The sequence below is a fragment of the Pectinophora gossypiella genome, chromosome Z (assembly GCF_024362695.1).
Source record: "Pectinophora gossypiella chromosome Z, ilPecGoss1.1, whole genome shotgun sequence".
In the NCBI taxonomy this organism is placed as follows: Eukaryota; Metazoa; Arthropoda; class Insecta; order Lepidoptera; family Gelechiidae; genus Pectinophora; species Pectinophora gossypiella.
In genome coordinates, this window is record NC_065433.1 from 20,761,699 (window position 1) to 20,776,712 (window position 15,014).

General features: G+C 39.5%; 1 protein-coding gene across 1 annotated transcript in view; it reads left to right on the forward strand.

Moving 5' to 3' along the window:
- The window catches only part of LOC126380651 (tRNA (adenine(58)-N(1))-methyltransferase catalytic subunit TRMT61A), a 50,056-nt gene that overhangs the window by 14,512 nt on the left and 20,530 nt on the right, over window positions 1-15,014 (forward strand). The window contains exon 5 of the mRNA XM_050030213.1: window positions 10,489-10,658. Within this exon, the coding sequence (XP_049886170.1) occupies window positions 10,489-10,658 (170 nt within the window). The remainder of the gene's footprint in view (window positions 1-10,488; window positions 10,659-15,014) is intronic.

A 15,014-nucleotide genomic window follows, 5' to 3' on the forward strand; every position in this document is an offset into this window, starting at 1 on the left:
TAATACTACGTATAGAACGGCCACTCTCCGCTCCCCACTAGCGGCTGAGCTAAGTTTACCTTACCCCCCTCGGTAGTGTCTGTGTAAAATGAGGCGTTTTGTATGAAGTGTCCGGGGTGTGCCAGTTGCAAATGGTAAAATGGTCAGGTCAGGCATTTTAATATACGCGCCAGTCGCATACCATTCTTGCGGCCCTGTGTCATTGTAAGTATTTTATGCCGCAGCATATTATTATGTTTAGTTGATTTTATCCTAGAAATAGTTGAAAGTATTTCTTTCAGTTTTTGTGATTGCATTTTTGCTATAAACATGAGCGCGGCCGCGGGTGGTCGCTAGTGACCAAATAAATCGGAACATGAATCTGGTATCTGGACCGATTCAAAAGCCGGCAAGTTTTTAATAAGGCATCTATTAGTTTGACGAACGTGTGAATGAGTTTTATTGCCTTATGCGTTTCGTTGGCTCGAGGCATTGGTATTGGTGTGTCCCTAAATGATTTACTGGACCCAAGCCGGTAACGGAGCAAAGAAAATGTGAAACGTTCTCTATATTCAGCTATTAAGGCTAATGAGAATATTTCGATAAGTATAAATAACTTTGTCATAAACTAATTTTTAAAAGTTCTAAGATTACGCTTGTACAATTGGCTATTTACATATCCATATTTTTTTTATTCAATGTTAGTCGAGGAATATCTAAATACTTTATGGCACTCGTTGATGTCTTTTATATGACGCCATAATCTCGCTATAGAAATATTTATGTTACTGCTATTAAAATATGATTTAAGTAGTTTTAATTTCAATCCTCTATTCCTATTAGTAACACCATTTATAACGGAAAGAGAATCAGTTAAAACGAAGTATTTATAGATTAGAATTACGAAACAAATTCCCTTTAGCTCGACTATCCGGTGAATAAAATACCTAAGGATTTAAGGAGGCGAGTGAAATAAAATAAACATTTCTAATTACGGTTGGAGAGGCGGTTTAAGGCGGGCACGCACATTTGCCTCCATTGAGTGCGTATAAGGCGGTGGCGACATGTTGGTCGCGCGACAACCGCGCGGCCCGTGTCGCGGTGTCGCTACAGCTGTGTCGCCCGCTACTGATATACGATCGCACACACACAACTAAAAAAACATTCTACTACCAACTAAGCAGGACGCGTTAAAAGTAAAATTGTAGACGCGTTAACTACGCTACGCGAATGTGTTATTTAAATATTGTTATGTATGGATTCCTAAATTAATTAACATCTCTCTAGCCTTATCCTATTTTTCATAGGGCCTGCTCACCTAACCTTATAGGCAAAGTGCGAATATTGAACCCTCATTATAGTATCCAAAAAATATTTTTCACTAGCTTTTGCCCGCGACTTCGTCCGCGTGGCGTGTTATATAAGAGAGAGATCTTTGTGTGTGTGGGAGTGCATACTTATGCAGTTTAGATTTTTTCATAAGTACATTTTTTTTTCCCAATAACTCCCATTTTTCAAAATACAGCCAAAAATAAACTTTATATTTACTAAGGTATGCATGCATGCTAGATTGAATCAATTGATTGAATTGTTTTTTTTTAATTGATTGTTCATTGAGTTTTAATTTTAATACACACTTCCTCTCTTCCCTTCAACGTTGCTGTGCCCTACAGGGTCCATGTTTTAGTTCCTATGCCTATGTAACACCCCATTGTACTACATGGAATGCAATAAATAATTTAATTGAATTGAATTGAAAATATCTATCTTACGCGGTTTCGATTTTTTCATACAAATGTTTTTTTCCCACTAACTCCCGTTTCCGTGGGAATTTTGCAATATCCTGTTGCAACTAAGCTTTAAGTTAACTAAGGTACCTGCATGCCAAATTTCAAGCGTCTAACTTAAGCGGTTAAGATTTTTCATACAAAAAGATTTTCCCGCTAATTTCCGTTCCCGTGGGAATTCCGGGAATTCCTTTCTTAGTGCACCTCTACGGTACCTAAGCTATGTCCCTTCCAAATTTCAAATGCCTACGTTTAGCCGTTCAGGCTATGCGTTGATATGTCAGTCACTGAGTCAGTCAGTTTCTCCTTTTATTTAGATTTGATTTTTTCATACAAATGTTTTTTCCCGCTAACTACCGTTCCCGTGGGAATTTTGTAATATCCTGTTGCAACTAAGCTTTAAGTTTACTAAAGTACCTGCATGCCAAATTTCAAACGTCTAACTTGAGTGGTTTAGATTTTTCATACAAAAGGATTTTCGGGAATTCCTTTCTTAGTGCACCTCTACGGTATCTAAGGTACCTGCATGCCAAATTTCAATTGTCTAACTTGAGTGGTTTAGATTTTTCATACAAAAGGATTTTCCCGCTAATTCCCGTTCCCGTGGGAATTTCGGGAATTCCTTTCTTAGTACACCTCTACGGTATCTAAGGTACCTGCATGACAAATTTCAAACATCTAACTTGAGTGGTTTAGATTTTTCATACAAAAGGATTTTCCCGCTAATTCCCGTTCTCGTAAGAATTTCGGAAATTCCTTTCTTAGTACACCTCTACTGTATCTAAGGTACCTGCATGCCAAATTTCAAACGTCTAACTTGAGTGGTTTAGATTTTTCATACAAAAGGATTTTCCCGCTAATTCCCGTTCCCGTGGGAATTTCGGGAATTCCTTTCTTACTCTACGGTATCTAAGGTACCTGCATGACAAATTTCAAACATCTAACTTGAATGGTTTAGATTTTTCATACAAAAGGATTTTCCCGCTAATTCCCGTTCTCGTGGGAATTTCGGGAATTCCTTTCTTAATGCACCTCTACGGTACCTAAGGTACCTGCATGACAAATTTCAAACGTCTAACTTGAGTGGTTTTAGATTTTTCATACAAAAGGATTTTCTTGCTAATTCCCGTTCTCGTAGGAATTTCGGGAATTCCTTTCTTAGTGCACCTCTACGGTACTTAAGGTATCTGCATGCCAAATTTCAAACGTCTAACTTGAGTGGTTTAGATTTTTCATACAAAAGGATTTTCCCGCTAATTCCCGTTCCCGTAGGAATTTCGGAAATTCCTTTCTTAATACACCTCTACGGTATCTAAGGTACCTGCATGCCAAATTTCGAACGTCTAACTTGAGTGGTTTAGATTTTTAATACAAAAGGATTTTCCCGCTAATTCCCGTTCCCGTAGGATTTTCGGGAATTCCTTTCTTAGTGCACCTCTACGGTATCTAAGGTACCTGCATGCCAAATTTCAAACGTCTAACTTGAGTGGTTTAGATTTTTCATACAAAAGAATTTCCCTTCACTACTCTGCTCCTATTGATTGTAGCGTGATGAAAAGTATACTATAACCTGTCCAGGAGTGTGAAGAATAATTGTACCAAGTTTCATTAAAATCCGTCTAGTAGTTTTTGTTTCTATAAGGAACATACAGACAGACAGACAGACAGACAGACAGACAGACAGACAAAAATTTTACTGATTGCATTTTTGGCATCAGTATCGACCACTTATCACCCCCTGATAGTTATTTTGAAAAAATATTTAATGTACAGAATTGACCTCTCTACAGATTTATTATAAGTATAGATTATTATCATTATACCTGACAAATGTTTATTTGATATGTCCGGTTTCAGAAGCGACTGTCTGACCTTCCAGCGCAAAAAAAAACCTATGAGTTTCTAAATTATCAGAAATATTATTATGTTTTACAAATGAGTTCCATGTTCCTATACAGTATCTTAACTAATTTGTAGTTGATAGCAAGTAAGCGTTATATCTTAGGTGTTTCTCACAAGAAGGATTCCTCGAACGCGAACTCCCGAACCTTGATGAGACCTGGCTGATTTCACAAATAAATAGCACAGTATTTATAAAGTTAAAGGCAACGCGAGATCTGGCGCGCCGATTGCCGTACATTCTTGTATCACTTGTAAAATACTTTATTGCTTTGTAGTGCGCGGCCCGTAGAGTGGTCACTGAATAATATTGCATTTATTTTACACAGCGTTAGATACTCCACGTGAAACCTGTACTGGGAAATCTGGAAATCTGTTTTCGAATTCACAATTTATTCCGTTTGGACTCAATATCGTAGGTTATGTAAACTGATGGTTGTATAGAAACTGTTAATATTCGGTTGTTTTATTGCATTATTTACAAAAAAGAACAATATTACGATATGTGTTTCGCTATCAGATTCGGTTATGCGTTTTATGTATAGTTTTGAGTTTTGTGAAATATTTCCAATTTCCGCCAAGTCACGGCAACTCCATCATACCAAATGAGAGAGACACCGCGGTGGGGTTAGTTTTTTACCGTGCGCAAGAAGGACGGAGTTATGGTGTTTCGTTCGTTTTTTGGATTTATTGCAGCGCCTCCCCGTTAGCTTTATCTATATCGGACCTCGGTGCGCTATGGAGCTATCGCGCCTGCGCACCACCATCTGCTCGGTGTTAGGACGTCTTGTACCTGGCGCACACTACGTGCTTTCTTGTTTTACAAATTTCTCCGGTTAGGAACTCTTTATCTAGGCTATTGGTTCCTATGACTAGATTACCGAATAGTTGTTACTAAAGATATGACCTTCATAATTCATAATCATTTATTTGCAATAAAAATGGTATTACAGTTTGCGTTGGCTATCTGACACCAGATATAATAAAATGCTTTGCGTTATTGCTTGCTCTCCTGACTACATTTAACCCTGCTCACCCTATTAGGAATTTATAGCCTTGAGTTTATTTATGTATTTAATGCGATATCCTTATAAATTTTACACGTGTAATTATGTTAATTAATTGCGAGCTTTAAAGCTGGCGAATTACCATTTTTGGGTACTATCTTCTTTCTCGTCCAACGAGTTATAATAATATTACCTACACTAGTGATATTTTTGGGACATTTATCTTGATAATTCGGCACCCTGAGTGTATAAATGCGCGCAGTGTGCATCGGGCGAGAGCTAATGATACACTGATTAACAATATTCGGGGCAGATAGCAGTGAGTTACTCGCGGGGGGCGGGGCGAGGGCCGCGCGATGTTAGATTGCGCCTGCGCCAATTTATGCCAACCTCTCCGTATTAACTGATATCGCCCACTAAATATGCCATTATTATATGCGAAACAAATAATGCTCTCTCACAGTTACGACCGAGATTGTATATTGTTTTTATTTATTGCTGAGAAAGGAATTTGAAACTGGATTTATGGCAAGAAATATTGGTGCAGATTTTCTCTAATGAAGCCTGTAGGCAGGCGTTCAACGAGTGTTGGGCCGCGCTCCGTCTTTGATGACGGCCGAGGAAAGGTCAAAGAAATTCCAATTTAATACGTTCAGGTTTGTGAAAGTGATTTGGATTACTATATTACTTGTAGGTTTGTTCATCTGATCTAATCGTAATTACGTCAACCTGTTTTCCTCCATTTGTACGGAATTTATGGAAACTGAGACACGTGTAAGATATTGTCTTTGCCTTATAAGTGAAAATCTCGCTCCTTCGGCCAACGAGCTATCTGTTCTTATCGTGTTTGTCTCACGCTTTGTTAGAATAAAACTGAATAAAGCCAATTTATAAATTCGTCTGCTATACACGGGCATCATTAATTATGTTGCTGGCTGGGTGGCTGAGAAAAACTTACTTCACTCATTTCGCTATCATTACCATCGTACGCTGTCTCATTTGCTCTCCCGCCAATAATAATAAAACCTTTAGATTCATTATGTTTAAACAGGAATGAACGACGTCGTTACGGACACTGTATGGCGAGGCTAATAAAGTTTGCTTTACAACGGGTGGGTTTTTACTGAAGTCTTTTCAGAAGGCGCTAGCATCGTGCATCCCGCTCTGTCGTTTTGTTGCGCAGCCTCCCCGGCGTTAATGGTGTTATCTTGCGACTCGGACGCACCACCTCTCCGTATATTTCTTTATCTTGTCCGCTCTGTTGGCGGTTACCAACAGTTTGTTTTTTACTCATTTGCTAATTTCGAAAATGAGAAGGCGCTCGCGATCACATCTACGCGGCGATCGTAGATTTAGGCTCGCCCGCATTAATAAAATTAACGAATGTTTTTTAAATTAATTGAACGCATCTTACTCGGAACTCTGTTATCCGGCATCGGATTCGTTCCTGGTATTGCTACTCTCAATTTCTTATCCCTTATATTTTGCCAGGCCGGTTATTTATTACTCTCTAAAAGATTGTTCATATTTCCACGTGTTATGTATTTTATCCCTAGTTAGATATTTTTGGAAGAAAAGAACTTCATTAATTCAAATTGCTATCATAATATCCTCCGCTGAGCTTTACAGCGAACACTTTAGAACTCGAACCCGAATAGAAACAAACATTTGCATGACAGTACAATCCTGCTATTTCCCAGGATTGTTTACATTAAATTACCACATTCGTTTATAGGTGGTATGTTCATAATAATCGGTGTGCGGTTCAGACGGCGCGCGCGCCGCCGCCGGCGGGGGCGGGGTCGACGCATGCGCGGGCCACCCCAGCGACGACGCCCTGCGCCCGCCAAGCCTCACCTATGGTTAGACGGCTTTATTGTTGAGGAAACTGGAGAAAAATAATTGCTATATCCACCTTCGAACAACGCTATGCACCGGCGAAACTGACAATGTCAGATAATGCTTCAAGTATGCGCTACGTTCCTTCCTAGTCCCGACCGTGAGACTAATATTGGAGATGGTTTTCGAAAGAAGTAAGTCCTTTACTTGTTCCCCCTTGGCCGAGTAATATGCGAAGTAAATCGTTCGCTAATCAACGTGGTTCCTGCAAAATGAAAAGTAATACATTTACCTTATTATCCGGGCAAAACCAGTTTAATCATAATTAATTTCTTAGTACAAGATCGAAAAATGCCGTCAACTGTTGCGTCTGCGCAGGGCACACATGTGATTTCACCGCGTTATCTCAACTAATACATCAATGGCTTGTCCAGTATTGTTAGTGACGCGTCGAGGGGCTATTGTGATACTCACATGTTGCATTGCATCGTGCCAAATGTTGGAGAAACATCGATAGGCGAACATATCGATGTGACTAAGGGTATCCTTAACGGCATCGATTTGTTTACGCCGATTGAGTACTTCTGAAGAGTTTTAAGCGAATGCACGTGGAGCGGCAGTAAAGATATAAGTCACTTTAACACTGTCATGATGTCAATATATACGAAACCTGTGCCATTTCCATGGTTCCAAATAAATAATGAATCTGACGTACAGTGACATACAGGAATTATTTGATACTTGAGCAGTATTTTTAATCATATGGGTCTGGCCGTATCGCCCATGCGCCTGGTATCGACAGCGCCCACGTCGACTGTGGCGCGTCACTACGCGTTGTGAGTGAATGGGGTACTTATGGCACAAAGCCCTTGTTACGTAACCCTCGGATAAATCGTTACAAAATCTACCAGCTAGGATTAGACCGGTGTCGATAGCCTCTCCAAGCTGGGTACTTAGTGTTAACAACTACATATATTTTACAACATTCGAGAACACGACGTAGGGTTGCATCTCAGAGGTCATATGAAGAAACTGGGGGGTGAAAAGAGGCCACATTGAAGCAGTCCATTTAAAAAAGCTATACTGTTGTTTGACATTTGTTGACATTTGCACTTATTTTATATGCGCAAATGTTAAATTGCAATAGGTATTATTTTTTACTTGAATTTGCTTCAATGTGGCCTATATACACGCCCGTTCCACATGCTCTGTCCCAGACGTTATCGACGTTACGGTTTGGACTGTCGAAAATTTTAGTTGAACGCATTTTTATAGAGATCGTGGTCGCTACATTTTTGGCGACTTAATGACACCCTGGTTGATGGGATTGGTTATCCACCTCGTAACCGACACGATAGTAGAAGGTAGAGATTGATGCTTTAAACGTAACAAGATCACCATTGACTACTTTTAACTGGGCTCTGCAAGGTGACGCTTTTTATTCAAGTCCACATTATAAAGGACAAATTGAATCTGCAGTTGCTCAATCGAATGGAGTTATAAAAAAGTTCTACTCCCGTTATGTATTTAAAAGCTGTATTAAACATAGTCTACAATAAACAGAGTAACAGATCTGTTGGCCAACTGACAACCCTTGCTGAGTATTAACTGTCACACGGTATTAGAGGTCGAATCGGCCCACGGCGATCTCCATGCCATGTAGCTTACTCGAAATACTCATACATTTGCACATCATAGAGTTACAACAACTTTTCATATACTGCGGCAATGATGATATTATACACTCTTGTCTATTTGTCTAAATGTCAGCTGTCCAGATCTAACTATAATTGTTTGGAACCAATGCTGCAAACCATCTCTCTAGCGTTATCCCGTTATTCACGGAGTCCGCTTACCTAACCTGAAGATTTGCCAGGTCCGGTTTTTTACAGAAGCGACTGCCTGTTTGACCTTCCAACCCGCGAAGGGAAAACCAACCCAATACAGGTTAGATCACATACCTCCGAAATACATTTCTCAGGTATGTGGGTTTCCTCACGATGTTTTCCTTCGCCGCTGAGCACGTGATAATCATTTATGATCCAAACATGAATTTGAAAATCTTTGGTTTAGGTCTATGCTGGGATTAGAACCTACGGCCTTAAATTGAGACTCAAGTCAACCAATGCTGCAAACCATTCTATGAATATTTTTTTAATATTACAAATTGTTATGGGCGATAGGGTGATCCCTTGTCACTTAAGACTCATCATATCCGTCTCCGGACGACGTATCAACAGTGGCAAGTTGTCTTTGATTACTTGTGGTTCTGCCCACCCCATCAGGGATTACGGGCGTGATTTTATGTATGTATGGAATTTATAATTTGGTAGGTATACCTAAGTATTAAGTGAGTACTTACTGTGTAGTAATTAACACGTATTTGTGTCACGAGGACCGCTGTGCTGGCAAGTTATTTTGGCAAAACCGTGTAGGGCAACGTCGGTTCGCATAATTGGAAGTTGTCCGATGTCCTCAGTAATCTGTCAATTAGCCAGCATTCCTGTCCCGTGACCCACGCCGTGTCGCCGTGTCGCAACGCGCGCCCGAGGATGACTAACGGCTATTGTTAACCCTTCTCAAACTCCATCAGCAATATACCTGCATTCTCTTCATCATACATAAATCACATATAACAGTCAGAAAAAATATCCTCATTTCGAAACACTTCAAAACCTTCAATTCATCTAAACACGCGTAATGCCTTTTCCGATACAGTAAAGCACGATATTTTTAATTGCCCCTACAAGATGAGCTAACTACGCTGTTTGTATAAATAACCAATACGTTAAACCATAATAGCCTTCAGTCGTCGCTGCGTCGACTTATCAAATCGTCATCAGTGATTAATTAACTTTAATTAAACAGTTAAAGCTTAGATAAGTGTACATGCAATCCTTGTTGCCGGTCCATCGCTGATCGACGCCAGTCCCACGACGTGACTTGCGATGCATTAAGATACCATATTACATATTTCGCCACCTATATGGATGTACTCATACTGAGATTATCGTCTAAAATGGCTTCATTACCCTCTCGGTCCGGCCACATTATGCTAATACACTACTCCACAGCTTATTATATCATCCAGGCACGCGATACACATTTTAAAAATGGAACAATTTTAAATTCGCCCCCCGCAGTGATGCGCCCGCGCCTCGGCCCGCTCAGATTGGCAGAGTGAGTGACGTCCGCTGTCCTTATTGGTCGATAAGATTTGACAGATAAGACTCGGCGGTCCACATAAAAGACGATACGCCGTTTCCCGGGCATTTTTGACTTGTAAAAATTTCTAAACGGTATCGCGGTAACAAAAAGATACGCTATCTGTATGGGCTGGTCGGGCATCTCGTATCTATCACATGGGAATGAAAACATCTGTCGACATTTTGTTATGTCTGGATCGTATTTTTTACGTGCCCGCGCGCTTTATGAAGTGGTAAAGACGTCGAGGTTTTGTTTGGATTGTGTAATAGCGAGGTCGATCGCCCTCGGTGCACTTCAAACATTGTTACAAGCTCGATCAGCTCCAGACGAGAGATTCCCTTTCGGACACTGAGACCGGGCCATTGTGATGGGGCCTTGACACCACACTTGATGTCCGATAGTGTAACTGTAACGATGTACGTTTTCAAAGGCTCCAATCAGTTGTATCTGATTATACAAAATGACAACTGTGAATATTTTAGGTTAGGGTAGTCGATATGTGTTTTATTGTTGTAATGAGACTATCTGACTTAGGACAGGTATCTAAAGTGGCCACAAACTGTCTTTTGAATACATGTGGTTCTTCCCATTTCATTAGGGATCATTGTTTATGTATGTAGGTATATCCATCTCCTCTTGTCGTGCAGTCTGTGAGGATAATAATCATCCCTAGCACACATGATTATTGAGCCTCTAAAGGCCCCTGACATGGCTCCAAGTAACGACTACATACTTATATGTTGTAATGTGTTTGTTTGTTCCTTCCGCAGGCGGTCGATTCTGTTCGTTCTCGCCGTGCATCGAGCAGGTGCAGCGCACGTGCCTGGCGCTGCAGCAGCACGGCTTCCAGGACGCTAGCACGATGGAAGTGCTGCAGAGCGAGCTGCGCGTCAGCCGCCGCACCGTGCCCATCCGGGACCTCTCCTTCCTCAAACATAAGGTAAGACCTATAATAAATTGTATTACATACTAGATGATTTCGTATCATCATCCTTTTCTATATTTGCTAAACCTTCCCTGGACTACGACAAACATTTCAAAACCAAAGTCAGCCATGTCGGTTCAGCCGTTCTTGAGTTTTAGCGCGACTGACGAACAACAATTCATTTAGATATACAAAAGATGTCTAGTGTAAGTTTCATCAGAATTTGTATTTTGTGTGGAAGAGTAACACACATCTTCACCAACTTTCGCATGTATAATATTGTTAGTAGGATATGCTGCGAGATAGATTATGATACTACTCATCGCTCGAAGACTCCTTCAGAATAACAGCATCTATAAAATATGTATAAATTCTTACTAAACAATCACTAATCTAGTTTCTCATTGCCATCAATTTAATTCCCGTTACTTCCAACTGGTACTATATAAACAGGTACTTAACTGAAATTAATGCAATAAAGAAATCAATCCGCAATATAATTTCGCCAAGTAAGTAGCCATAACACGAATAAGGCTAGATTTACGTTCATACCATACACTGGAGTAATTGGTTTGAACTTTGATTGTCATTATTAGTACACTCCCAAAGTTTAATTATGGATTTATAGCGTTCGTTATTGCCATAACAAATCCAGATTGGTTCTGGTTTCGCCATTCCAGTATAACAATTACTATTTTACGACTCAAATAATGTGGCAGAGAACTTCTAAGAATGTCATGGTGACATTTGGTTTCCCTATAAGATAGTTACCGTTTAGCAACAATTAAGTAAATAGCGATTTGCCTTAGTAATTAGGTAGATGAGGACTGAACCAGTGACCCGATACATTAACTAAGCTAAGTTACGGCGGCGCTCCACACACGGCGGGGATCGATCAGAAGCTAACGAGCCGATAATTGACAGAATACCTTGAGCCAATACACGCATGTAAGTACCTACGTTACAACGCAGACGTACATGCTAAACCCAGTGACATATGTTTGTCTCCTAAGTATAACCTTAGAAATGTGGGTACATACGAATATGGAACCCACAATATTGTCGGAAAGCTTGCGAGGTGCGAAAATTTCCCGGTGAAATTTTCTTATGAAGTCTCTTGAATTTATAACAAAAGATTTATCAGCAGTGAGAACTTCTGATATGAAATTGTGCCAACAATATAGAAATTTGCTAGACGTTTAAATGAAACCAATAAATTACGAGAAACCTCAACATTCGCATCTAATTAGCTGCAGAAGCTTAACTTCGCTGGGGAGACGCGTCGTGTGTTTAATTTCGAGCTTGTTAAAATAAACGTACGTTGGAAAGTTATTTGACGGAAACTAATTAGTGAGTGACTCTTTGCTTTGGAACACCTAAATTTGGTTGCTTAATGTGCAATATACTGCTTATGTTCTGATATGGTACCGCACAAATCTAGCTAGAGGTACGTCATGAATTAGAGCGAACCATTAAAAGAACATACAAGTCTGAACGTCAAGCAGCTATGAATGGGAGTACGGATATGAATGGATACACGGTTGATGCACCGGATAATTGGGGATCCGCGGATTTGCGAAGCGCTGTGGTGCGTGAATGCCCACATACATCTCCTGATGCGGCTGACGTAGATTGAACTCCAAGTAGTACCAGCTTGAAGTGGATGGGGTACTAAACCTCCCATCATTGTGATCGGTGGGCATGTCTCGAATTAAATGGGAATACGTCCGGATTAAAGATATATCGTTAGACTGATGGAAATGGATCGTGGTAAAAAGTTGGCGATATGTGTGGTAATCGATTAAGATTAATGTGCGAAGTAGTTTTTGCGTGCGGAGTGGCCTTACTGACTCAATAATTCAGTTAGTGTTCTAATTATCTATTAGTTCTGTGACTTCTTTATAATGTATAGTACCCATGCCTACCTAACTCTATAACCTCGATCCATTGAGTGTGTGGTAGGGTGTGGGCTGTCTCTGCGGCCATACCTATCGACTGCGTTCGGAAACGTCACGCGCGCCGTTTGTCGCGAACGGTCACGTTTCGCAGACGGTAGCGGTAGATAGTGATGACATCAGCTTTTGTCGATTCTACATTTGTCTCAACAAAACGAAGATCCGAAGTGTCCAAAGATATCACAAATTATGCAAATAATTCAGCTAAACCAAGTTGACAGTAAGTATATTAATGTGGATTTGCGACTATTTTAATTATGGCATCCTTTACAATGGCCCGATTCCTGCAGACACCGCCTAATTTTATTTTAAGTTATATCCGTCATTTTTTTATCCGTCGAAAAGGAAAGGGACGAATGATAGTCAATAAGTTAATTTTAAAAGGAATGAATAACCCGGGCGAATAAAATAGGCATCTCGCTGGTATGTAATCCGTTTGACGTTCTGACTACTTAACTCTGTCTGGTTATTGGCCGGTGTAAAATGTTTAGACGGTTGTTTTAGATTTCTGTTTAAAATTGACGTGTATTACATAAATTTTTTGCCTGTCGATTACCCGTCCCTTTCTTTTTTAACGGTTAAGAAATTAACAGGTATAACTTAAAATAAAATTAGATGGCGTCTGCAGGAATTAGCACCATTGTATCTCTCAATGCAACAGAAACTTTTTAAATCTATAATAAGCCACATAACTATGTATTTGTAATATTAATAACTCCTTCTCCGACAAAATAAATGTAACCCTACACTGTTATCCTGGTCGTATACTACAGTTCCTAAAGTTTAATCAGATAGCTGCAAAGGTTTTCAACCATTTGCTTGTTTATTAAAAATGCACTGACTTGACTTATGGTTTATCGATAACACTCTACTATAAACGGAGCAAGCCTACCAACAACGGCACAGCTTCCGTGGGAAAATCTGAAATGCTTTTTAAAATCTAGCTAAAAGCGAACCGTGGTTATGCCAGAACCTCATACATTATTAGTACTTTAACAGATTAACATCAGCTTTTACACAAAATTATAACTAGCGGTCCAATATTCTCTCTTCTCATTATTCTTTCTTTCAATCCTGACAATGTGACATGTGAAAATTATTTGAACCACAATGTTTTGGTTAATTTTAATTTAAAATGTATTCGTTATGAAATCTATAATGGCAATAGGCTCATCCTCTCTCGTATCATTTTGTAACATCTTTTACGCGACATTAAGGGAAACAAAGAAATCTTCATCTTTGTTTAATTTAAATAAATCAATTTCAGTATTTATGCTGACCCTGAAAGTTTACATTTTACCATACAATTCATCTAAAACAACCGGACTATAATCTGCAATACAAATGTTGTGGAACATCTTTCTTCTCGCACGGTATAGGTCAACTAAACTACCTAGTTTCACATTTCACAACAACTGTTAACTCTTCCATTTAATATTCATAAATTGCAATAAATAGTATTGGTAATATCTTCCTGGATGCAGATGTTTCTCACACGTATTTCGCTCTTTCTTGGCCCAGCTCTACAATTCACTTCAGCAATTTAGAACAATTTTGTACAAACACATCGTTGTTTTTCTGTTTGTTCTTTTAAATATTATTTTGTAATAACCGCTGGGACACAAAAAAATACATTTTAGTTTAGCAAAATACTAATGAAACTATAGTTTTGAAAAGCTTCCCTCCGTTAGATAGTCAACATCATTAGCAAACAGTCATGGTAATCAAATTATGAATTGAATAGGTTTTGCAACCGAATAAGGTTCCTGCACTGAACCATATGCGAATGGGTCCTAAGTTCAAACCGCGGGCCGTAGCAAATCATATCCAGTAGGCTAATAGCGCTGTCATACTTATGGGAAAGCTACCTTGTACTGAGATAGTGTATGGCGGCAGTTACGTCTGCCTTCCACGGCTTACTGCATTGCTTGAGAGCATTTCTTGACAGATTTTACGCAGCTATTTTGTGATATTATGCTTCCACTTTCACTAGCACGCAATCGTTTTCGTTAACGATTTTATTAGTGCAGTTGACGGCTTGTTATTCTAGACAAGGCTTGGCGCCGTTGATAGAAAATGACCACGAGCTTTGATAAACATATTTTGTAAACGGTGCTGTCGGTGTCTCCTTACTTTTAAAGTATCTACCTCTTACTGCTATTTATGTTGCTAAGGAATTTTTAGTTCAAAGGTTATTTATGAATCACAGTTGGGAGCTTAAAACTGTTATCTTCACTTTAATTATTTCGTTTTGCGGCCCGAAATATTCAGTACCATATTTTCGTTATAACGATCTAAATAAGCGTCTATCCTAATTTAGATCTGCCTTTATAGTTATGAAAATGATTTATAAGTGCGCCGACGCAGCTGCGCTGGAACAAAGCCGCTCGCTCACATTCCCACATTACTTACCGAA